This window comes from Dasypus novemcinctus, chromosome 8 (genome assembly GCF_030445035.2).
Source record: "Dasypus novemcinctus isolate mDasNov1 chromosome 8, mDasNov1.1.hap2, whole genome shotgun sequence".
Classification (NCBI taxonomy): domain Eukaryota; kingdom Metazoa; phylum Chordata; class Mammalia; order Cingulata; family Dasypodidae; genus Dasypus; species Dasypus novemcinctus.
The window spans coordinates 77389725-77414471 of record NC_080680.1 but is presented as its reverse complement, the minus strand read 5'-3'; the positions used below and the strand labels follow the sequence as shown (position 1 = coordinate 77414471).

The 24747-nt window shown below is 42.3% G+C and overlaps 1 protein-coding gene and 1 long non-coding RNA gene across 2 annotated transcripts; one reads left to right on the top strand and one right to left on the bottom strand.

Annotated features, from left to right (window-relative positions):
- Positions 1-1814: 1814 nt before the first annotated feature.
- Positions 1815-8502, bottom strand: TMEM215 (transmembrane protein 215). Its single transcript, XM_004478184.3, has 2 exons — positions 7455-8502; positions 1815-7111 (listed from the first exon to the last, which is right to left on the bottom strand). Exon 2 carries the CDS (start codon positions 7051-7053, stop codon positions 6349-6351), a length of 705 nt encoding a protein of 234 aa, XP_004478241.1. The 5' UTR covers positions 7054-7111; positions 7455-8502; the 3' UTR covers positions 1815-6348.
- Positions 6709-24519, top strand: LOC131279460 (uncharacterized). The gene is made up of 2 exons (XR_009186824.1): positions 6709-6899; positions 20135-24519. It is a non-coding gene; the product is annotated as an uncharacterized lncRNA (long non-coding RNA).
- The last annotated feature ends 228 nt before the right edge of the window (positions 24520-24747 follow it).

The window sequence follows — 24747 nt, the reverse complement described above, 5'->3', positions numbered from 1 at the left end:
TCACAATTGGAACCTGGATCAGTCCTGCTGGTAACTCAGGAGTGGTTTGGCAGGGAGAGAAGTCAACCAAGAATGGTTAAAACAAGCCCAATCATGATGGTATTGACTTTTGCCGGGAAAGCCAGGAGTCTAAATACCAGGTCCAAAGAGTGCCTAAACTATTTGGCCTCCCTCAGATTTCCTGTTGAAAGTCAAAATGTCTAATGGTTGGGCATATTGTCTCTGCAAGTTCTGGAGACAGGAAGCCATGAACCCAGTTGAATAAGTTGTTGTAATGGACAGGCTGGAGTTCCATCAGCGAAGGTGAGGTACACTCAGATCCTTAAAGGAGAATTCCAGTGTATGGCATTAAATGTACAATTTTTCACTAATTAAGTGAAATTACTTACTGAGAACCTATTGTGTGCAGGGCGTTAGGTCCAAGTGGTGCTCCAGGGGCAGAGCAGGACCCAGTGTCTACACCAGGCCTGGGGCTGTAAATCCAATTGAAAGGACACCAGGGTGGGGAAGAGACCCAGGACCAGCATTATTGGCATCACCTTGGAATTTCTTAGAAATGTAGATTCTACTGAATCAGAAACTCTGTAGGGTGGATCCCAGCAACCTGTGTTTTAACAAGCCCTAATTCTGATGCATGCTAGAGTTTGAGAACCACTGGCCTGTCTTGATGAGGTTGGCTAAGGGTCTTAGGTGAGGCTGAGACTATTGGTTCAAGGTCTTCCAGGGTGGGATTGGAAAAGGCAGAGATTACAATTTCCCATTGGTTTCTGCCTCCCTAACACATTACCTCAACATCATAAAGCTTCTAAGAACTCATAAAACTCCTCATCAATTTCTGGTATCTAGGATGAAGTCAGGACCTGGCAACCTCTTTTTGGGCAATCCTGGAGACATGGGCAAGTTAAAATCTGCAGGCAAAATATGTTCAGCTGATATATTTTTGCCCTAATCACCCAAACTCTCCCTGATGAGGAAAGAGTGGTTGGTTGGGAGACTGCTATTGGGTGAACCGTAATCATAAGAGCCAAGAAAATGAGTGTCACTGTAGTTGTTATGCAACTTTTCCTGGCTTTGAGAGGCTGATGCCATGACCTGGCTCTTCCCTGTCTTCCCCCTCTCCCTACTTGGTACTGTACTCTCCAGTCATCTGACGGAACTTTGCATTTCCTCAAAGAGGTGTCATGCTCTCCCTCTCCCCTTTTGGTCTTCATATATACTGTTTTCTTGGCTTGGAACACTCTCCCCACCCCCCTCCTTTAACCAGCTCCCTCCTAATCATACCTCAGGTCTTGTAATAAACACCTTTCTTCTATGAAATCTTTCCTCATTCCTGTTGCTGCCTCCCCGCATGTGCCTCCCAGCTGTCCTGCCATGTGCTGCTATATAACAGCCTCCTCTTGGACCTTACATGGTCTTTTTTATTCACCAGCCTCCCTATTTGACTGGGAACTCCATGAAGGGAGCTGTGCTGTTGATTGCTATACCCTAGTCCCACCACAGCACTGGCTCATGCACACCCCTTACCCAGCCTTTGCAAAAGGAAAGAAGAATGGACACCGGGCTGTTTTGTGGAAAGAGGAGACCAGGTAAGGCTGACGAAAGCATAACCAGTGACATGTGTCCTGTGTTAGGTCCTCCATATGGCTACTCCCCCCATTGCTCCAAACATGCCTGCCTCTTTGGGTGAGTATCTGGATAGCATCATGTCTAAACTTCTTTCTACTGGGTGAGTGGAGTGAGGATCATGTGGTAGGCAATGAGAAATCAAAGACATGATGGTGTTGACATGATTTTATGTCATCTGGACAAGAGGCTGAATGAAATTCTGTCCTTTATTGAGACATTTGGTTCAGTCAAGCGTTTGTCCACATCTCCATTCTCAGTTTAGTTTTTTTCCAGGAAGGAACTGAAACACATAAAATTAGTGGGTAGAGTCTATTGAATCCCTGAATTTCCAGTTCATTTGTAAAAGTCACTAATAGGTAACAATATATATACATAGTAAATATCTTATAAAATATGTGGTGAGGTACTTATAAGAGAATTTTTTGAAATATTACAAAGTAATTATTATTGCCATTTGGCTTGTTGAACATTATGCTTTTGAAAACTGACGCTGTAATTTGGTTTTGAGAAAAACAGCTACCAGTACCTTAAATAGGGAGATGTTTTCATCTTACTCTTAAAAATACAAGCTCTGGTCCTGATGGGGAGATCTTTTTGATGAAGCATAATTTTGCCTTCTACTCTATGTCTTGCATCTATGTGAGTGGAGAGACGACCTGAATAACTATGGAGAGTTGGATCCATTTACACAGTTCTCTCCACCCCCAGCCCTATCTATAAGTATGTAACTTTTCAATAGTAAATTTTCGTCTCTATGAGCACATGGACAAATAACGTAGCAATGTTACCAACAACTGAAAAAACAAATAAAAGCAAAAACAAATAAAACCATCCATAAAATTCAATATCTGGGGGAACAGATGTGGCTCAAACAGTTGAGTGCCTGCTTCCCACATGGGAGGTCCTGGGTTTGGTCCCCGGTGCCTCCTAAAACACAAAAACAAGCACTAAGCAAACAAAGAAACCATCTTAGGGGAGCTGATGTGGATCAGTGGTTGAGCACCGGCTTACCATATACGAGGTCCCAGGTTCAATCCCCAGACCTGGTACCTCAAATAAAAAATAAATAAAAAATAAATAAATTTCAATATCTGGCCTGCATGATAAATTATGGCATATCACCAAGATGGCATGTTCTTTAATGCTCAATAAGAATACTGTGTAAAACATGAGAACATACTTAAGGTATAGTTAAAAGAGCTAAGAAAAGCACATGATTACAACATGTAAGCCACTTATGCATGTGAAGGGGGCATACAAGATAATATGCTAAAATGGAAATAGTTCTGTTAGGATGGTAGGATTGTGGATTTTCAAAAATATTTTCTCAAATATTAGAAAATAATAATAGTGAATTTACCAAATAAATGATGTTGTGGATACAGTGGGTAGATATTAATAAATAAATAAATAGAGCTTGGGTCTGACAAAAGGTAAAATATTTAAACAAATAAACTTTTCCTACATTTAACATTATTTGCCAGCTCTTTGGATGTTAAGATCATAGTATTGAAAACATTTTCTAAGAAACTCATTAGTGGGGTTTGGAAGAGAGCCTGATCTTAACTATATCTGGATATTGTTTGCTATGATAATTGCAGTAGGAAATAAATCTTGAAACATTTGCCTGAATATGCTCCAGATTGGGAATCTTGGCTGAATTTACACTTTGGAGTCAAGAAGCAGTTTGAAAAAGAACCCATATGCATAATAAGTAGGAATATAGAGCAAGAGAAATTCAATAGGGAAAATTTCAGTAATAAAATACCTATTTAAAATCAAGTTGAAATGACTACTCAGATTAATAGGAAATTAAAGAAAATTGATAACTACTTAAATTTACATCTGCTTGGAAGCTCTTAAAAACTAACAAGAACATACCCTCATGTCTATTATGTTAATATTACACAATTTGCTAAAATCTTTATTGAAACAATCTGCTCTGTTTTTCCCTAAGCAGTTCAGATACTTTTCTCACCTTGTTTGCCTTCTTTTCTAACTTTGTTCAAAAGAAGAGCAGTTTTACCTTGAATAGTACCTACAAGTATTGATTTGGGGCACTAGGCTACCTTACTTAATATTAGGAAGAGGTTGCTTAATGTAGGATGTTAAGAGAAGTCCACACACATAATAACACATTTTATTCTTTCTGGTCAAAGTTAAGCCTACCATCCTAACATCTGCAAACAGCAGAGTAGTCCCTCAAATATATATTTAGATACCATAAGTATCTAAACAGGGGCATGGAAGAAACCTGAAATAGGTTTCTTCTGAAATAGAACCTGAAAATGTGATAAAACACCTTATATCCCTAAACTAGTAGTGGACCCTGGATTTGGAAATTGGAGCTGTGTGTGTGTGTGTGTGTGAGAGAGAGAGATATGAAGGAGCTTGAACTGCTTTCAAGTAACCTTTCCGAACCCCAAACTATACCTAAAACTATGAGCATCTCTTTTCAGATCTTGTAAATTTGAAGAATCTCTGTGAGAATCTCTTTCTGATGTCTCTCTGTCTCCTCACCTCTAAAGATTTCCACTGTGGTTAACACATAAGAGGAAGTTTTTATTTCTAAGAGTTATCCAATAATTTTCATCTTCATGGAAATATGATTTCCCTTTTTCAAAATTCATTAGAATTATTAAAAAATATTGTGATTTCAGGAAACTATTCTTCCTCCTGCCTGGAATCCAAAATAAATTACATTTAGTGCAAGGCTGTGTATTAGATTACTTTAGGCTATACCAAAATTTAAAAAAATTCTCAAAAATTTTTTACTCCTAACATTTTTATTTTTATTTTATTCCCAGAAATGCATCTCATTGAATAAATAATATTTGGTAATAAAACAAATCTGCTTTTATATCTCTACAAAATTCTTTTGTGTAATAGCAAGAATTCAATCCGTGCTCTATAATTGTTATTATGAATTATAGTATAATTTTGGCATGCATTTTGCTATAACTCAGTTTTTGGCAACATATAAAGTACCTTTGATATAATATCGTAGAATAGTCAAACTGGGATGAACAATATAAATAATCTAGTGTAAATTAGGTCCCCTGCCCCCATTTCATAATGTAAGAAACTGAGGTATGAGAAGATGAAAGTCTCCCAGGATCACACATTCTGTTTTCTGACATTTAAGCCCTACTAAGAAAAATTACACAGTTTAGAACTTGATTTGTAAAGTATGACTTTTAAGGACATGTTTCTTATGAGAAAACAGTTGTTACACTTGCATTCTTTAAGAAGGGATTGCAGAGTTGAACCTGACATATATAAAAGAAGTATGTCCAAAATTTTTGTCCTCATTTCCCCTTTTGAGAGAAAGTGGTTGAAACTATCTGATCCTTTAAAATAATCATTTTTTAAAGGATGCAAAATTATCCTTGTATTTAAGATGAAATCTACCATTATTTCTAAATACAACTCAATATTTCTCTTAATACGGATCAAGTGGTATTCTGGCTGATTGCCCTTCTTTTCTATCATAGTGAAACAAGTAGAATAGGAAATATATTTTACTTTCCCATTTTGATTTTTTTCTGAAACAGCAAGAAAGTAAGTATGAAATAAAACAGACCTTTGTCATATACTGTTCACCCATCAGATAATCAGTGTAATAAAATCTGGGCTTTAGTTAAATCTAGTACCTCAACTTTTTTTCATAGGCATTTACAGTCTGTGGGAGTTGTTGAAAAAGTGTACAAAAACTGACAAATAATGATACTTGCAAAGGTTTAACCATTGTGTTTTCCTACAAATTCAGCATCAAGTCCAGGACTGATTTTATAGTCTTCAGATTTGAAAAGACATATAAGAATAGTAATTACTAACATGTGTCTCCCAGAAATGTCAGATACTTGTACTTATATGTAAAATTCATTTTGACTTAATGAAAACAAATTCTAATTCTTTAAAAATATTTCACCAAGGCATTTTATACCTGATGAGGAAATGACACATGAATTATAGTAAATAAACACTTCAGGTAAAGTCCCAGTAAATCAATTTAAATGGAGTGTTTAAGAAGTAAAATAAACATCTAAAAATATTAATTTTTCACATAGCTGGTCACATTTACTTTACTTTATTTGAGGTCCCACATCCTATCAGAGGAGAGTGCTACAAAACTCAATTACATAATTCAACTGTCTTTAATGCTCTGTCTCTCCAAAACTCATCCTACCCAAGAAGGAATGTAGTTATTCTATCTTCATTTTTTTCTCTCACAGCAAATACCAAGTATGAAAAGTTTCCCACCAGACAAAAATAATTTCATACAATGGAGCATTAAATTAATTTTTCTTTCAGTTTCTTCAGACACAAAATCATTCTAGTTTCCCTATGGTTAGCCCATGTATCATTTGATGCCTGGTCTCTGCAGTCCACTCCAGATTAACCTTGTTCTCAGCAGGTGCTGGAAAGCTCTTAATATGGGGGGTGTTTTATAAAACATTTGACATTGTTTAAAATGTTAAAAAGAAACCGGAATTCCTGCTCCCTTTCCTACCCACCTCTTACAGTGATCTTGACCCTCATCACCCTTCCTGAAAATGTGTCCCCAACATGCCTATTTACACGGCTTTCACGCACCAGAGGTTTGCACACCCATCACATACCAGGTCAATTTCTAACAGTGTGAAGGCTGTTGGAGCAGGGCAGTCTCCTTCCATTGGATAGTCATGTTACTACCAACACAGAAAGCCTTCCACGCAAAGCTTAGACTATCGTCTCATGGTCCCACCTGCCTTGGCTCTGATTGATGTAACAACAGTATTTGTCATAGGGGCTGTTCTGCTTGTAGGAGCAAACGATGATACTGTCCTGGGGCACAAAGAAGATACTATCCTCAGGCTCAGGGCACTCGGACCTGTCCCAGGCTGAGCACTTGGCGTCCAAGGCACTGTAAGCGAGGGAACTGCCTGAGGGACAGTAGCCATCCAGGTATCTGGACGTCTCTTGAAGTCCGCTTGGGATCAAGCTCTGGCATTCTCCTTCCTCCGTGGGTGTGGGAGTGGTGATGGAGCTGGCAGCCGGCACCTCACCCTGCCCCTGGGTGGCAGGCTTCCCCCTGAGGCTGGCCTTCTTAGCCAGCTCATCTGAGCTCCCCTTGCCGGACTCCAGGTCTGAAGGCGTCCTCAGCAGTTCCACCACCTCCTTGTCCTTGGGCTTCCGGAAGCAGGGCAGTTTGCGCACCCAAAGCAGCTCGTTCTCGGGCCACCTGGTGCATCCCTCGGTTTTCCTGGCCAGAGCAATGGCTGCAATGCCAGGTAGGCAGATGGCTGGCCCGATGGCCAGAAGGGGGATGTTTCCCAGGGTCTCCCCTTTCATCCCAGAGACGGTGAACATGAAGCCAAAGACCAGGAAAACACTGACCAGGGCCACCACCAGCCCAGTCCTCGGGTTAATGTCATCCGGCCGCATCTTTCACTCCATCCAGGTTGGGGGCTGCTTGCTGGCCAGGGAGCAGCGCTCCTCTCTTCTGTCGGGCGAAACCACAGTGGGTTAAAAAAAGAAATCCAAGTTTCCTCCTGTCAAGCCTGGCTCTCCCTCTCTATCTCTACCTTTTGCTCTCTGACTCTAAGTCTCCTGATCTGTCAGTTTTGATCTCTGTCTCTGTCTCCCTGACTCGTTTTCTTTAGCTCTCGCCTTCTCTTTCTCTCTCTCCTCTCTCTGGCTCTTTTTCTCTGTCTCTCACTGTCTCTCTAGCTCTTCTCTCCCACTCCTCTTGCAAACTCTCTCTGTCTCTCACTCTCTCTCTCTTACTACTGTAAACTCTGACTCTCTTTCATATAAACATCCACCAACTGCGGTCACCAAGGTACCTGAGGCTTCCTGCCGCTTCCCGGGGAGAGGAAAAGAAGTCCGTCTGAATCGCCTTAGAAACCGCCCTCACGGCTGGCTTCCTTGTCTCAGGACGCAAAGCTCGGCTTTTCCCACCGACTCTGCATCCAGACGTGGGACGTGCGAGCGTGGCTTTCCCAGCAGCGCCGGTCGGTGCCCGGGGTTCTGGAAGCCGGAGCCGCGGCGCAGCCAGCGCCGAGCTCTGCGCGCCGAGCGAGCGCGGGGCGCCGATGGATGGGTCGAGGATGGACTTAGTGTGGAAAGAGGGAGAGCGGCGCGCGGGCCTGGCCTCCTTACATCACGCTCAGAGCAAGCTCAGAAACAAAGACGCCCGGGCACGGGAGGGGGTCAGATCCTGGGGAGAGGCCACCGGCGGAGGGGCCTGCCCAGGGTCTCATCTTGGGGTGCTTGGAGCAGCCGGGGTTCCGCCCATGCCCGGGAGGGCCGAGCAGGGCTGATGGTCCCGCTCCCGCACGGGGGCGAGTGGGGGAGTGGCTGGGGTGCGAGGTTGTCGCCTGGCCGGCACGGGGACCCAGGTCGGTTTGGCCCACGGGCAGCTGCTGGATGTCTGAGCCTGACCTCCGGGTCCAGGGTCCGAGGGGCAGAAGTGCCGGCTGGAGGTGTCCCCCGCGGAACCGAGACGTCTCCAATTACAAATCTGGGAGACCCACACCGGACAGACGCGCCTTCCAGCGGTGGTTTCCTCAACCCCGCGCCTCTCTGGATACCACCGGCTGCACCCTTCGAGGGGCCGCGCGCCCGCGGGCCGCTCTGGGCCCGGCGTGGGCTGCAGCGATCCGCGCTGCCCCGGAGCTTAGACGAGCGCAGAGACCGAATTAGTGGTGAGGGGTAGTGGTGAGGCGAGGGCGCCGGTTTCGCCTGGGTCTTGGGTGAATCATTGGGATCCCCACCCACTAGCCTTCCAGCTCGGGACCCGGGAACGCCCTCGGATTTCCGATCCCGCTCTGTCACTACAGTGGCGCCAGCCAGCAGGGCTGGGCGAGGGAGTGGGCTCCCCCTGGCACCTCCACTCTCGCTCCCCGCACCCAGCTCTCGAGGAGTCGAAGGTTTCTTGGCTGGCGGGTCAGGCCTACCACCCTAGAGACTTCTCCAGCTTTGGGCGATTTTCTCCTCCTGCGCTGAAGCTGGCCTCGACCACCTGTCACCGTCTCACTCGGCTCTCCTTTCTGCAGCGGGGGAGGTAGTCCTCTGTCCCCAGGGGCGGGACTGGCTGAGGCTGTGGTTCTTTAACAGGGCTATGCATTGGGGCCTGAGGGGTGTAGTGGGAGAGGAGGTTGGCTGGGGTTCATTCTTTCCTGTCGGGCACTACCTTGCCCTGTGCCAGATGCCCCCATTAAACACCTTAAACAGGTAATCCTTCCTTATTATATTTTCTAAAGAGTTTTCTTAACACTATAGTTTCAGCCACATACCTGACAATCTCCCATGTTCATCTGTTCCCCCTAACCCTCCCCCCAATTCCTTGGGCCATGTGCCAGCTGGGCCCTGAGCCTCAGCAGAGTTGCAACTCCTAGTCTCTGGTTTGTTTGGACTTACCCATGTCAGCTAACAGGCAGGTGGAGATGGTCAACCACCACACCAGGGAACTGAGAGTGCCTACAGCGGCAAGCAGGAGAATCGCATCCATCAACCATGTGGGATCTAAGCCCCCTCTCGATTTAGAGGTGGAGTGGTCATGACCATCCCAGGGTCCACAGGATGGAGGAATAAAATATGGATTAGAGTGGATTTACTGATATTCTACTATAGAACTATTGTGACTCTAGCAATGGAAGAAATTGTAGCATTGATCTGGAGAAAGTGGCCATGGTAGTTGCTGAGGGGAGGGAGAGGGAAGAAGAAATGTGATTGTGGGGGCATTTTCGGGACTTGGAGTTGTCCGGAATGATATTGCAGGGACAGATGCTGGACATTATATATCCTGCCATAACCCACTGAATGTACTGGAGGAGAGTGTAAACCACAATGTAAACTATAATCCATGTGGTGCAGCAGTGCTCCAAAATGTATTCACCAAATGCAATGAATGAATGTGCCACAGTGATGAAAGAGGTTGTTGATGTGGGAGGAGTGGGGTGGGGTATATGGGAACCTCTTATATTTTTTAACATAACATTTTTTGTGATCTATGTATCTTTTAAAAAATACAATTAATTTAAAAAAATTAAAAATGGGGGAAAAAAAAAAAGACACTACCTTGGTGGAAAGAGCTTTGCCATCCAGCAAACTGGCCTGCCCCACTTAAACCAGTGATGTGTTCTTGGGTGAATGACTTAACCTTTCTGAGAATCAGTTGGCTCAAAATCATACAATTAATACCGTATATATGGAAGGACACCATGAGGTTTAAATAAATATAAAGTTCCTAACACAATATTGGTTCAGGGTCCTGTTCAAAAAAAAGATTGAAATATGTGTGTTCATAGTGTTCTCATCAGAGATACCATTTATTGAGCAATTATGGCATTTGTAAGGCAGATGCAGTAATTACTTGCATTCATTATTTTACTTAATTTTTACAACCCTCATTTTCCAGATGGGAATGAGATTAGAGAGGTTAAATCACTTGCCTAAAGTTATACAACTATTAAATGTCAGCTCTGTATTTGAACTCAGATCTATTATGACTTCATTGCATGAGTTATTCAATCACATGCTTTGTGTTTAAATCCTCTCTAGAACATCTCCTCTAAGTAGATGCGAAACCATGCTTGAATACCTTTAGGGGTGCTGAACTCACCCCCTCCTGGGGTAGCACATACCAATTTTGGATACTCTGACTGTTAAAGTGTCCTTCCTTATATTGGGCTGGTCCCTGTTCCCCTATGTCCATCCCCTCGTCCTGTTTTTTTTTTTTTTTTTTTTTTTTTTACCATTTGGTGACCCCATATATCAATTAAAACCCTTCTTCTGCATGAGAACCCTTCAGATATTAGTAGATAGTTCTCATGTGCTCTTTTTTAAAATTTATTTTTAAAGAAGCTTTAGATTACATAAATACTACATCAAAAATATAAGGGATTCTCATATAACCCTCCCACCCCTACACTTTCCCCTATTAACATCATCTTTCATTAGTGTGGTACATTTGTTACAATTGATGTACACATGTTGAAGCATTGCTACTAATCATGGTCTATAGTTTACATTATGGTTTACACTTTGCACTGTGCAATTTTATAGGTTTTGACAAAATGTATAATGTATAATGGGCGTTGTAATATGCAGAACAATTTTAATGTTCCAGTGTCATGTGCTCTTGAGCTTTGTTTTCTTTAAACTAAAGAGTCCTTTGGTCACCACATGCAAATCCATTGGTTGGAACTTATTCCAATTGCAGTTCAGACAGGACAGCAAATGGAAAAGTATAGAGGTGTGACAAAAGGAAATTTCTGGAAAGACCAACATGTGACATCTTTGGCTGGAGAAATGAACAGCATGAGCCAAATCATAAAGGGCCTTTTGGCCAGGCTAAGGACCTTTGACTTTATCTTCTAGGCAGTGAAGAAATGTGGAAATTTTTAAGCAGGGACCAACACAAACATATTCTACTTTTGACAGATACTGATAGCAGATTGAATACTGATAGCAGGTTAGAAGGCGAGTTGGAGGGGATAGTCTAGAAGAGGGGAGATCTGTTAGGAAGGCAGTGCAGTAAGTCAGACGATATGATGCACACTGACAGGCTAGTAGGGTGGCTAGAAGAAAGCAGTTCTGAAGGTTATTTAAGGATAGAATCAAGTGTCTTGGCGCACAAGAAAGCGAGATGGTGGGAGGAATCAAGGCTGACTACGAAGTTTCTCACTCAACTGTGTGGATCTGGAACCAGACACCTAATTTTCCACTACATCATCTAGCATATGCATCTTTTGTACTCATGCTCATTAGATGACTTCTGCATTTGTGGGCATAAAAATCATCATTTAGAAAGGAAGAAAAGGCAAAGAGCAAAAGTGAAGTGTCAGCTATTTGGCCATTTGTTTCAAGAAAATATAGTTTTCCTGAAAACCCCACCAAGTAGATTTTTGCTTATATCATATTAGCCAGAAGGATGTCATATGACCATTACTAGCTGCAAAGGAGCCTGGGATACCAGTTTTCTTTTTTCAATTAGGTACATTGCCACTCCAAAAAAAAGAATCAGTGTTCCATTAGTAGGGGAGAAAAAAAGGGAGAATGAATATTAAGGAAGCAACTAGCAGCGTGTGCTACAATTATTGAACACTTTTTCCTTCTTGAAACCCTCTTCCCCCTGCCTTTATTAATATTATTATATCCAAGTTCTCTTTCTAGCTCCTTGGTCGTTCATTTGTAGGTTACTTTGTAAAACCCCATTAATTTTTATTTTTAACAAACCCTTTAGATATGGATGTTCTGCTGATCTGAGATATTGATGTTCTGCTTTCTTTCCCTTTCCTTCTCTCCTCATTTTCTCTACTTCCCTTCCCTTGCTCTGCCCTCTCTGCCCTCCCTCTTCTCTCTTCTCCTCTTCTTTCTTTTCTTCTTCTCATTCTATAATAGTTTCAAACATCAACTGAACAGGGTGATGGCTCCTAAATTAATTTCTCTAGCCCTGTCCTTTTCCATCAACCTCAGATCTATTATATCTAATTACCTGCTTGATATCTCTATCTGGACAGCATACAAACACCTGAAACTCAAATATGTTCTTTCTCATTTGACCCCACCCTCCTCCTATTTTCCCATTTAAGAAATTTGGGGGAAGCAGACTTGGCCCAGTGGATAGGGCATCTGTCTACTACATGGGAGGTCCGCGGTTCAAACCCCAGGCCTCCTTGACCTGTGTAGAGCTGGCCCATGCGCAGTGTTGATGCGCACAAGGATTGCCCTGCCATGCAGGGGTGTCCCTGAGTAGGGGAGCCACACCCACAAGGAGTGTGCCTCATAAGGAGAGCTGCCCAGCGTGAAAGAAAGTGCAGCCTGCCCAAGAATGGTGCTGCACACACGGAGAGCTGACGCAACAAAAAGAGACAGATTCCTGTGCCACTGACAACAACTGAAGTGGACAAAAACAAGAACATGCAGCAAATGGACACAGAAAACAGACAAGTGGGGGTGGGGTGGGGAAGGAGAGAGAAATAAATAAAAATAAATCTTTAGGAAAAAAAAAAGAAATTTGGGGATTGTGCTTGAATCCTGAAGAAGTAAGATTGCTGAGCAGGAACCCCCTGTCACTTCTAGAAGCATCTAATTCCATTCTGACTTTTAAGCCATGCAGTTAATCTATTTAGGCTTAGATAAGGCTTGTGCATAAAACCAGAGGAAACTTCAATTACTGTTAATTATAAGCCTCATTCTCAAAGCAATTCCTTCTTGGAGGTAATTTCAGATGCCTTTGAACAGCAGGTATATATGCCCAAGTCAGCAGCAACAGTGGGTGGTGGTGGTGGTGGTGGGAGACATCACTTAGGGTCATGATACTCAGAGACAGATCAGGCATTCCAGTATTTAATTTCTTGCCTTTACAGGCTGAATCAGGATTTTAAAATCGTAAACGGTTCTTGCAATGCTGTAGGCATATGCAGCCATTTACAAAAGCTTTACAACAGGAGAGAATAGAAATTTAGTTTGGAATGAGGCTTTAGTGTGTGGGTGTTTTGAGAAGGAAACATAGAACCTTTTATTTCTGAAATTAAAAAAAATCATGGGATGCTAGCATTTGAAGGTACCTTATAGAATCTACTTCTATCTGCTATTGTACAGATGAAATCCAGAAAGTTCTCATTCATTCAGTATTACTTAAATGTTCATTATGTGTTTTGCACTATGCTAGTGCTGGAGGTACAAGTCAAGTAACACATGATCTGCTTTTATAGAACTCACAATCACAGAGCAAGATATGTGTATATCTGTCAGGATAGGAAAGATTACGATGTGAAACAAAAGATCCCCCAGGTTTGAATGGCTACTTGTTCATAAGACAAGTGTGGCAAGGGTCAGCTGCAGACCTGCTCCATGTTGCCTCCACTCTGTGTTTCAGAGCAGTCTCCATTTGGAACATTGCTAATCTTGCAGCCGAGGGTAAAGAGAGCAAGGCAAAGCATATGCTGGCTTTATTTTTTTCACCCTTGTCTTTGTCATCACCCCTATTTCATGTGAGGACTTCGTCCACAACATAAACATTTTGTAGTTATCTCTGAGACGAATGGTGGGTGTTTCACATTGTGCTGGAGAGATCATCTGGCATCAAAGACCTTATTTCCTGGTGTGGGATCAGTCCCTTCCTAGTGTGACAGCAGGAGCAGATGTGCTCAGAAGCACAGTGAATGTGATGGCCAAAAACTGCTGAGCCTGTTTCAGTTGGTTTCTTCTCTGGACTTTTCCTGATTTGTCTGCCTTCCTCTAGTCTTTCTGTCTCTTCTGGGTTTTGGACTTTTAGTTCAGGACTTGAAAGCCCACAGGACATGGATTCTGTCTCTCTTCTCTCTGTATTAGGAATGCTTTTTTAGTTATGGTAACAGAAACTCGTTGGAGCTAGCCTGAATCAGAACACAAAGAAGCTTATCACAAGGATTCCAGGATTTTTCAGAGAACTTAAGGGCAGGTATGCAACTGAACCCCTGGAAAGAGGTTGAACCAGATACTCAAATACCCTTAGGTCTTTCTATCATGCGTATTTCTCTTTTTGCTGTGTCTGCGTTCTTTCCTTTGTTTCCTATAGATTAGTTTCATTTTTTATCTGGTTTCCATGTCGAAAAGCATGTGTGGCAATTTGGTATTGTTTATGAATTCCAAAAATAGATATTCAATTGTGTTTGTAAACTTAAACTGGTCTGTTCCTCCGGGTGTATTAGATTGTATTCGATTCAGAGGTTTCACTTTTAATTTAGTAAATCAATATTAGGGACTCCGTCATTAGCGCAACTTGGTTTGAGTCCCTGCCCTACCCCACCCTCCCTTTGTGGGCTATATAAATGGATGCTCAATCAAAGACAAGGAAGTAAATACACATAGAAGAACACAAAGTTTAGTTTTGGATGCTGGAGTCCTGGGGTGAGAGCCGAGCCTTTCGCCTGATAGTTTGTAGCTGTGGAGACCAGATCCCTGAACAGCTGAGAAAGCCTGGAAAGAAACAAGCCTTGGGGACAAAGATGAGTCTTATGCTAACCTATAGCTGAGATCCGAAGAAGCTGGGACCACAGAGCCTTAGGAGGGAGAGGAAGGCTGAACCCTCGCAGAGACTGGCAGCCACCTTGCTCCAACACGTGGCAACAGACATTGGTGAGGGAAGTTAACTCTTTATGGTCTGGTAACTGTAAGCTCCTACCCCAAATAAATATCCTTTATAAAAGCCAGTAGATTTCTGGTATTTTGCATCAGCACCCCTTTGACAGCTAATACAGCATGATCCCCAGCAGCTCTCTTATTTTACATGGTAACAGTACAGTCACCTGGAAACAAAGTAATCCCTCAATCTTAATCTTAAAGCTCCAGAGAAAGAATTCATTGGATCATTTTGGGAGGTGCCCATCCACGGTCCAGTCACCTGTTAGGTGACATGGTCGTCAAGGACCCCTTTGCTGTAACATAAGGATGGTTGGGATAGTGCCCAGGGAAAAGGGTGGGGTGATTTGTTGGCTGAGCTACCTACATAATTCTATAAACAGAGGGCTTATAGAATTAACATATAAGAAATATCTGTTATATTCTTTTCTACCCACTATCATTCTAGAGTTTAAACTCCTTGACAGCAGAATCCATATCTCTGAATTCCAATAGGGCTTGTCGAGCAGAACAAGAAAAATTCTGAAGATAGTATCCCCTGTTAAGAGATATAAACCGTAGGGTCAAAGTCAAGAAAAGTAGAAGATTTTATTGAGATATATTAAAGAAAAATGGAATGAATGACATGATTTTGGCTGGAAAGACTGAATTTGGTAAATATTTCAACTCTTCCCAAAATAAATTATAGACTTAACACAATTCCTATTGAAATTCCAATGGAATTTTTCTTCGACTTTGAAAACATGATCCTAAATTTCACTGGGCAATTATACATATAAATAATAATGCTTGGAAAGAGAATAAAGTAAAGGCTTCACTAACCACATATGGAAATAAATTTAAGAGCTACAATAATTAAATTGTCTGGAGTGCTGCGAAAATGGTCACACATATCAACAGAATAGTATAGAGACTTCAGGCACAATACTGAGTGTTTATTTGAACTCAGTTTTAAGGTAAAGGAAGCATTATAGACCCAATGATTTTAAGAAAATCGACTATTTTGGACAAAGGTTAGATCCTGATCTGGGATAACTTTGGGACCACTGGAGCCTTCTGATGTCGCTTCATGACCATTTTTTCATTTCCTAGGAGATGGATAAAACTAATGAACTTGTGATGATGTTTTACTCTTCTTAAGTCAGTTATATCAAGATTTGTTTCATCCCTAAAGAAGATAGACTACAGCAAGGATGGAGAGAAGGCAACTTCCCTACTATTTCATACTCAAGGCCTATAAGGAGATTATATGGGGCATTGTCTATGTTACTGTTAGAGAAGAGAGAAAAACTCAAAGAACTGAATTAGGTGGTTATACTCGAATATAGTCACGGGCTTACAATTTCTTCCCTAGGGGAGTAAATAAAAAGGGTCATGCCTCCTCCTTTTGAAACAGTCATTCTGCCATAACCAAGGAGCTTGGCTATGAGTGAGGGGTAAGCCCCTTCATCTGCCTTGACCACCAGCGTGCCTTGCTTGCTGAGACCCAACTGGTGCTGAAAAAAAATTTTTTTTTAAAGATTTATTTATTTATTTATTTCTCTCCCTATCCCCCCACCACAACCACCCCGTTGTCTGTTCTCTGTGTCTATTTGCTGCGTTGTCTTCTTTGTCCACTTCTGTTGTCAGCGGCATGGGAATCTGTGTTTCTTTTTGTTGCATCACCTTGTTGTGTCAGCTCTCCGTGTGTGCAGTGCCATTCCTGGGCAGGCTACACTTTCTTTCACACTGGGCGGCTCTCCTTACGGGGCACACTCCTTGTGCGTGGGGCTCCCCTACGCGGGGACACTCCTGCATGGCAGGGCACTCCTTGTGTGTATCAGCACTGTGCATGGGCCAGCTCCACACGAGTCAAGGAGGCCCAGGGTTTGAACATTGGACCTCCCATGTGGTAGATGGATGCCCTAACCACTGGGCCAAGTCCACCGCCCTGGTGCTGAAAATTGCTCAACTTTGGCAGAAGGCTGGAAGCAGTGCAGGGTGCTCTCTGAATGATGTCTGGCATTTCTTTGAATCGTGATAAAGAGGAAGTGAAAACTCCTTTGCCTGGTCTTTCTTTGTTGGAGACTGACTCTTATGTCTTGGTGTATTTTAATAAAAGTAAGGCCAGGCCCAGAGAGGGGTGTTGCTTGTAACTTCGGTAGGTTCTAAGACATCTTTACCTGATGTCATATACCAAAATAAACTCTAGATGGATTAAAAAGTGAAATGTGAAAAATAGAGTCATAGAAAATCAGGACAATATATAAATTAACATTTAAATAATCTCTGAGGGGGAATATCTTTAGACAGAAAAATGATAGAAGATGTCACAGATAAAAAGACAGGCTTGGTAATTAAAAAAATTAAAATTTTCTGAACACAAAATTCATCAATGGATGAACAACCTTGGAGAAATATGTCCCTCAAAAATGGCAAAGGGCTTATAGGATTAATATATAAGGAATATTTACAAGTCAATAAGAAAAAACACAAACACCTTGATTTTAAACATGTGTAAAGAACATGAACAGAAAATTCATAGGAAGAGGAATATACATGACCAATAAATAAAAATGTTTGACCCCAATATTAATTCACCAATTGGTTCATTTATTCAACAAATATTTATTGCACTTATACCCTGTGCCAGGTGTTGTTTTAGGTGCTAAGGAAGAAGGAAAGACCAAAATAGACAAAGTCATTGTGGAAAAAACAAAACAAAACATCAATATATAGGTGTGCCAAATAATAATCACTACAGAGAAATATCAAGCAGGGTAAAGAGGACAGGGAATGCTGGGGGTGGTGTTTGGTATATTTTATATTGAGAGATCAGGGAAGACCTTACAGATAAGGTGACATTGGTGATCAGAGGGAAGTAAAAGATTAAGCCTTGAAAATGGCGGGGGCAGAGGGAGGAGTAAGTGCAAAGGCCCTGGGGCTGGAAAGTTCATGGTCTGTTCGAAGAACAGTAAGGAGGCCAGTGCAGCTGGAGCAGGAAGAGCAAAGGGGAGTGGAGCAGAAGATCAGGTAGAGAAGCAGCAGAGAGTCAAGTCATGGAGGCCTTCAAGGCCATCATAGGGACATTAGCTACTATTCTGGATGAAATTGACAGCTGCTGGAGGCAGTAAACCCTAGAATTCAGGACTGGAAGCTCTGAGCTGAGCCTTTATTTCTTTGAAGATTAATTTATATATTTACTTTTCCCCCTTCCCCTCCTCCTGCCCTGCTGTTTTTGCTGTCTTTGTTGTCTTCTCTTCTCATTTGCTCTCCTCTAGGATTCACCGGGATTCAATCCTGGAGACCTCTGATGTGGAGAGAGGTTCCCTGTCAATTGTGCCACCTCAGTTCCTGGTTTCTGCTGCGCTTCATCTTAACCCTCCCCTTGTCTCTCTTTTGATGCATCATCGTCTTCCTGCGTGACTCATTCGTGAGGGCACTGGCTCACCACGTGGGCACTCATGCGGGCCCTGGCTCACCATGCAGGCACGCTTTCTCTTCTTCTTTTTCACGAGGAGGGCCCAGGGATTGATCCCAGGTCCTCCCATATGGTAGGCGGAAGCTCTATCACTTGAGCCACATCTGCTTCCCAGCCTTTACTTTAGATGCACCACTCTGGCCCTCCAGCTGTGTGCCTCCATTCAGTTAAAGGGGCCTCAGAGCTACAACCCCACCTGGAGACTCCTTCCCCCATCCCCCATTCCCCTGCTCCGTTTAGTCCCTGTGCTGAGTACATGGGACCCTAGCATTCCCTGCCCAAACAGCCCCATACCTGCTCCCAGGGCTGTACAGAGCTCTTCTCTAGGTCCTTCCTCCTAAGGACTGACCATACTGCAGGTGTGTGTACCCCTCGGCCTGTGGAATGGCCAAGAAGCCACTGTTTTTAGAGTATGACTGGAGCTTGGACATGCATGATGGGGAGTCCACACCCTCTATGCCAACCTCTTCATGGTGCAGACAGAGCCTGGCATGAGTAGAGAAAGGGCCTCCATTATTTTCTTGCCTGAGGCCTTATACATGTTAGAAGTAGGTTTAGGGAATTGGGCAAAGGGGGGAAAGGGAAAGTTTATGTTCTAAGAGACTCATGCTGGCTGCTGTATAGAAAATAGACCTAAGGTAGGTCAAGGGCAGAAGCTGGGACCCCAGTTGAGATGCTATTGTAGCTATCCAGATGAGAGATGACAGTGGCTTTGACTTGGGTGGTAGCACTGGATAGCAGCACGTGGTTGTATTTGAAAGGTGAATCTGACAGTATTTGCAAATGGATTTGAGATGTGAGGGAAACTTAGGAATCAAAATCAGAATGTTGCTTGGTAAGCAGAGAGGTGGTAAGGCTTGACAGATTTTAGGTGCAGGAGATCCCAAAACCTAATGAATTACCCCTTCCGTATAGCCCCCATCTTTGCTCTGAACGGTGCTAGAGACATAGTGGATTTCTGAATCATTGTTTTCCTCTTTTCTTTGGCTTGTGATGACTCCCTCTCTCTAGATATTCACTCTGTGTTGAACAGATGCAATGAGATGGATCTCATTAGTATTATTCCCCCTAAAAATATATCTCAACTGCTCCAATGATGATTTTTAATATTTCCAGAACTCTTCAGTCACACATTTTCAAACAAGCTCTTGATTTTGTCCCACAGCTGGAGAGCCTTTCACTGTGTATAAATTTTTTTAACCCTTGAAGTTTTTTGGGGGGGAATCATCACTATCAGGAACATGTAACCTTTATATGATATTGAGGTCAAGTTTATCAGAGATCTAGGGGGAGTCTAGGTAGATTATATCCATTTCTTCAATTAGATCTCATTTCTGGCTTTCAGAAATTTCTCAGTATTCCTGGTCTTCTGATGGCTTTCTTTCCTGTTTTCCAGGGTTGTGGAGAAATTAATTTTTAAATACCTGTGCATTAAAATCTTTAATCCTGCTTCTAGATTTTGGGAACTTGAAGAAGGGTGAGGCTTGTGTGGTTTTTCTGCCATGTTAATCCAAATGCAACTTCTTTTTTTCATAACTGTACAATATCCCAGTTGTTGATGTAACGTAATTCATATAACCAGTCCATATTTTTCCATATTGAATGAACATTGTAATCAACATCTTTATACATAATCTTGGCATAAGACTCTAATTGTTTCTAAAGTCATCCTTTCTTTTAATGTTCCTTGAATAAAATAATAAAATGTGTTGGTGGTCTCCGGTTATTCATAAACACATGAAACTTTAAAATCAAACTTCTTAATCGAAATGTTGAATGTCAGTGCACTAACGTATTTAATCTAAGGAGAAGAGAATAAGAAAACTAGGTCATTCTTTAGTTTGGGAGTCAAATCACACCGGAATTATCTATTTTCAACTCTTCGTGATTCCTAATGATCCATTTTCTTGCCCTTTCTTTATTCCCTTACCAAAGATCCTGTGCAGAATCAAAAGCGAGAGAATGTGGAGAAAGATCTAAGCTGTTGGACAAGTTTAATCCTGCAGAGCGAATGGATGTTTGGCTGGCACTGCTAAGATACGTAAAAGGTTTTCATCTTTGGAATCATTAATTGGACACTTTTAACTTGCACTAGCTTTAATTTTTTTAAGTGAAGAAGAGAGTTGTGAAAATTCTAGGCCTCTGGTGGACTTTGTAGTGTGTTCTGCACACTCTAATGAACTCTAATGAACTGCAAGAGCTTTTTAAACTCTGTTAATTCAGCACTGGAAAACAGTTGAAGTGACTTCACATCTCTGGCAGCCCCAAGTACAATCAGGAAAGTTGGGAGTGTAAATGTAACCTCTGGCAGGAATCCTCAGTCACCTCCTAAGAGGTAGATAAGGTGGGAGACGGTAGCAATGTAGAGAAGGCCTGATTTCAACCAGGGTCATAGGAGGCACTCAATAAATATTTGTTAAATAGATGAATCAAAATGATGTTAATAGCTGGAAAAAAAATTAAGCCTCTTTCGGGTGCATCTAAACAATCATCTTCCAACTAAAAGGGGAAAATAGCACATTTTTTATTTTCTAGATTGAAAGCAGGGTTAGAAGACATCTCAAAATGCTGATTAGTAGAGAGTTGGGAGGGTCTTCAAGGTCCAAACCTGGAGCTATTTGCTCCTCTTTCAATTTTCTTCTTTCCCTAATTCAAGCCCACACCCTCTCCCCTCCTGCCAGTGAGTTCTGGAATGAGGAAGGGGGCAGGATAGACAAAGGTTAATTGTTAAGTTGGAAAAATTGGGGTTTGTTCATTCCGCATTTGGTGTTTGGGATTTTATGCATTTTTCTGTTGGTGTGGTGTAGAATCTCATCTCAACTGTTCACTTTTATACTTTTTTTTTTTAATCTTGATTATTTTGAAATAAATTATAGACATTAAGACATGCTACTTAGGCAAAAAAGCATTATCCCTCCTAACAAATTGTCAATATTTTCTTGTTACTAATTCAAATTTCCACTGTGGTCCCCCAAACACACGGGTATTTGAATCATTGGGAAGTAAGCCCTCTCTTTGTAAATCAGTAAAGCAGCTTTCTGGTTTACATACCAGCCCCCGGAGAGTTTTCTTAGTATGTGTGCTTTCTTGACTGAGTTACTGAATGGGTTGAATGGCTGTTAGCTTGAGTCTTGGGCAGCCTGGCTTTAAGAGATGAGCCAGGCCCTTCTGTTCTTCTCTGTAAATTTGGAGCGGGGACACCGAGAGGGAGCACCCCTCCAGGTGAGAGGTGAGAGACGTCAGCTGTGGGGAGCCAAGCTGAACAGTCAGGTACACTAGGGAGTGCAGCCACCACATCAAGCCACGTGTAAGAAGTACAAGGAAAGGAGGCAGGAGACAGTGAGGGAACGAAGCAGCTGTGCTAGGAGACGTTGAGGTGAGACAACAGGTCTTGAGGGTCGGGGAGAAACCTCAGTCCCTGATGCTTCTCTTTCCCAATCCCAGGGTTGGTGAGGAAGGGTTTTTCCCCACTCCTGGTTTCCATAACGAGGGATTTTTCCGATCTGGGCTTCCCTCCACTCTGGGGAGGTTAAGGTAAACATCTAATTGGTAAATCTGGGAGGAATAAGTGGCTTTCTCTTCCTCCTGGAAGTGGGCTGCTCTTCAGGCACAATCATTCAGCCCTGCCTCTTGCGGGTTGCTCCTCCAGTGTTCTCAGAACCGGGTGGATTAGCCAGCCGAGGCCTAAAGTTGGAATTGGCAAGCATGCTCAGCCAGCAGGCTGCAAACCTCATGCTTGGGCTTAGCCTTCCTCAGTGATAAACGTTGTCTTTGGTCTCCCTAGTCCACTCCTTTGTATTATCTCTCAGTTTCTTCAGCACTCTATAGGGAGGAGGTGTAGCCCTGAGTGCTCCTCAAAGACCCCAGAATTGAGGTTCCCATGAAGGCCAGCAGTACTTCCTGCCCTTAAGATTGATGAGAATCCTTGGTATCCTTTCAATTATGCCCCCTTTATTTGACTTAGCTTGAGTGACTTTTTTCTTCCTTGAAACCAAAAGAGCCTTGGGTAGTGTAGTGAATTAAAAGAAAACAAGGGCTTCGCACTGTCGTAGTATCTCAGCATCTTAGACCCTGTCGTTAGATCCCTCACTGCCACCCCTGACACCTCCCTATACAGAAAAACAGCTTCTCTCATTCTTCCCAGTGTCCTGCCCAGGCTCATGTCCCCACAAAAATCAAATACAAACCCCCAATCTCCACTCTTGTTTGACCAATTGCTATAGTCCCAGCCAGGTAACATTATAAAGGCAGAGTCTCCAGGTCCACTGTAGCTTCTTGCTTCCTACCTGCTTGGTTGAGCCCATGTTCCTATTGTGTTTCCCTGTGTGACCCAGCACGTCTTGTGCTGTCCGTCTCTGTTCTAGGACCTGTGTATACTAATAAATTTTCCTTTCATATATCTCTTGTGTCCCTTGTCCCTGCTGTGCCTGACTGTCCATATAAAGATTCTTACAGCACAAGTAGAATACAACATTTCTCTGAAAGTGATGCTTGAAAGATAAAACTAACAACTGATTTATTTTAAGGTTTTAAAATTAATTTGGAAGAGATGATGCAGGTGGACAGAGGAAGCAGCACTAGCCATATATATATATGTACATGTATATGTATATGGAGGTACTGGGGATACTGAACCCAGGACCCCAAACTAATAGCCAAATGAGTTTATATGGCTATGAGTCTCCAAAAAAGAGTTGGGAGGTCATCAGAGGGGTTGCTCTTACATGCCTCAGCAGGGTCCCAGACACAGCTAAAGTAGATACAAGCCCAGGTGCTGGTGCTCCTGAGGGCTACAGAGACCCACAGGTTCTATGGTCACAGCAGATGGCTCTGGAGCTCAGTGCCATGTCAGTTGACCCTACTTTGGAGTTTGTGCTCCTGAGTGTGATGGAGTTGGACTCAGATGTGACCTTTCTACAATTGCCTCTTCTGTCACTTTTACTGGACCTGCAGTTGGCATTGGGGTTGGTGTATACTCAGGAGGCCTGAATCTCTGGACTGTCCATGTGACAGCCAGGCCCTGAGCCTCATCAGACTTGCAGCTCCTACCCTCTGGATTATTGGATTTACCCTGACCAGCTAACAGGGAGGTGAAGAAGGTCAACCCCCAAACCAGGGAGCCAAGAGTGCCTACAACTGCAAGCAGAAGAATTACATCCATTATCCATGTGGAATCTATGCCCCCTCTCGATATAGAGGTGGAGTGGACATAACCATTCCAGGGTCCACAGGATGGAGGAAGAGAGTATGGATTAGAGTGGAATTACTGATATTCTACATTAATTTTTATTGAAGTATAAAAATTTGCATATATATAGAGAGAAATGAGCACAAATCGTTAGTGCAGAGCTGGATGAATTTTCAAAAAGGGAACATGCACATTTATTTAAACAGCACCCAGATCAAGAACATTTTAGCATCCTAGAAGCTCCCATTTTTCCTTCCCTCCCATTAAGTAACCATTATCTTGACTTCCAGCAGCATGGATTAGTTTTGCCTGTTATTGAACTTTATTTATATTAATAAAGGGCCAGGACAAGGGTGAGGCAAGTGAGGCATTTGCCTTGGTGCAAAGTTTAAGAAGATGCCCAAAAATCCAGTGATCAAGATAAATTATATTTTAATGCAATCTCTTTTTCAAAACAAAAAAATTGCAAAATTCTAAATTAAGATAGTATCAATATTACAGATTTTTCCTTTCACCTTAGGTGCCTATATGGTTCAGCAAGGCACTGCCTTTAGTAAGTTCTTTTTGGTTGGTTTTTTTTTTTTGCTCAGCATTACTTGTGAAATTCATATATGTCATGTTATGTAATAATAGTCCCTTCGTTCTCATTGTATAAATTACGTCCATGTGCAGTGTATGCGCATTCCAGTTGCCCTACATTTTTTTCTTATCACTTGGTATTGTCATTCTTTTTAATTTTAACCATGCAGCTTAGCAGTTAATTTTTGTGTGTACTGTGGAGGAAACCTGGTCAGAATCCTTGATAATGAAAGTGTCAGTTGTTTCTCTCTGTGAAAGCATCTGCCCAGCCTGGTTGCTGCTTAACATCTTGGTATAATTAACCTATTTGACTTCTAGGTTCCTGCCCTAGTCCTAATATATTGTGATTGTCATCTGGAAGGACAGCCATTAATTTAGTGCATACTTATTCATGCCCTTCTATGTCCCATGGTGCCAATTTCAGAAAGAGTTTCTTGGTAATCAAAACAAGGGATTTCCAATTTTTTTCTTTATCTTCCCCATACCAATATTTTGGGTACTTTAAAGCATATGAAAAATAGAAAATAAAAAGATAAAGAGAAAATAAACAACATTTTATAAGCCTTGCTAATTGAGATGGCTTCATACTATCATAATGAAAAGGCATAATATATATATGCTAAGGTGAGGTTAAGCATTTATGAGAGTGACTGCAAATCCACGTTTCATAGTCTTATGACTTCAAAGTTTTGAGGCCGACTTCTTGACAGATCATATTAGCTTGTCATTGTTTTTACCCTATGATGTGGCTGACAAAGAGCTTGTTCCAGGAGTAGGAAGA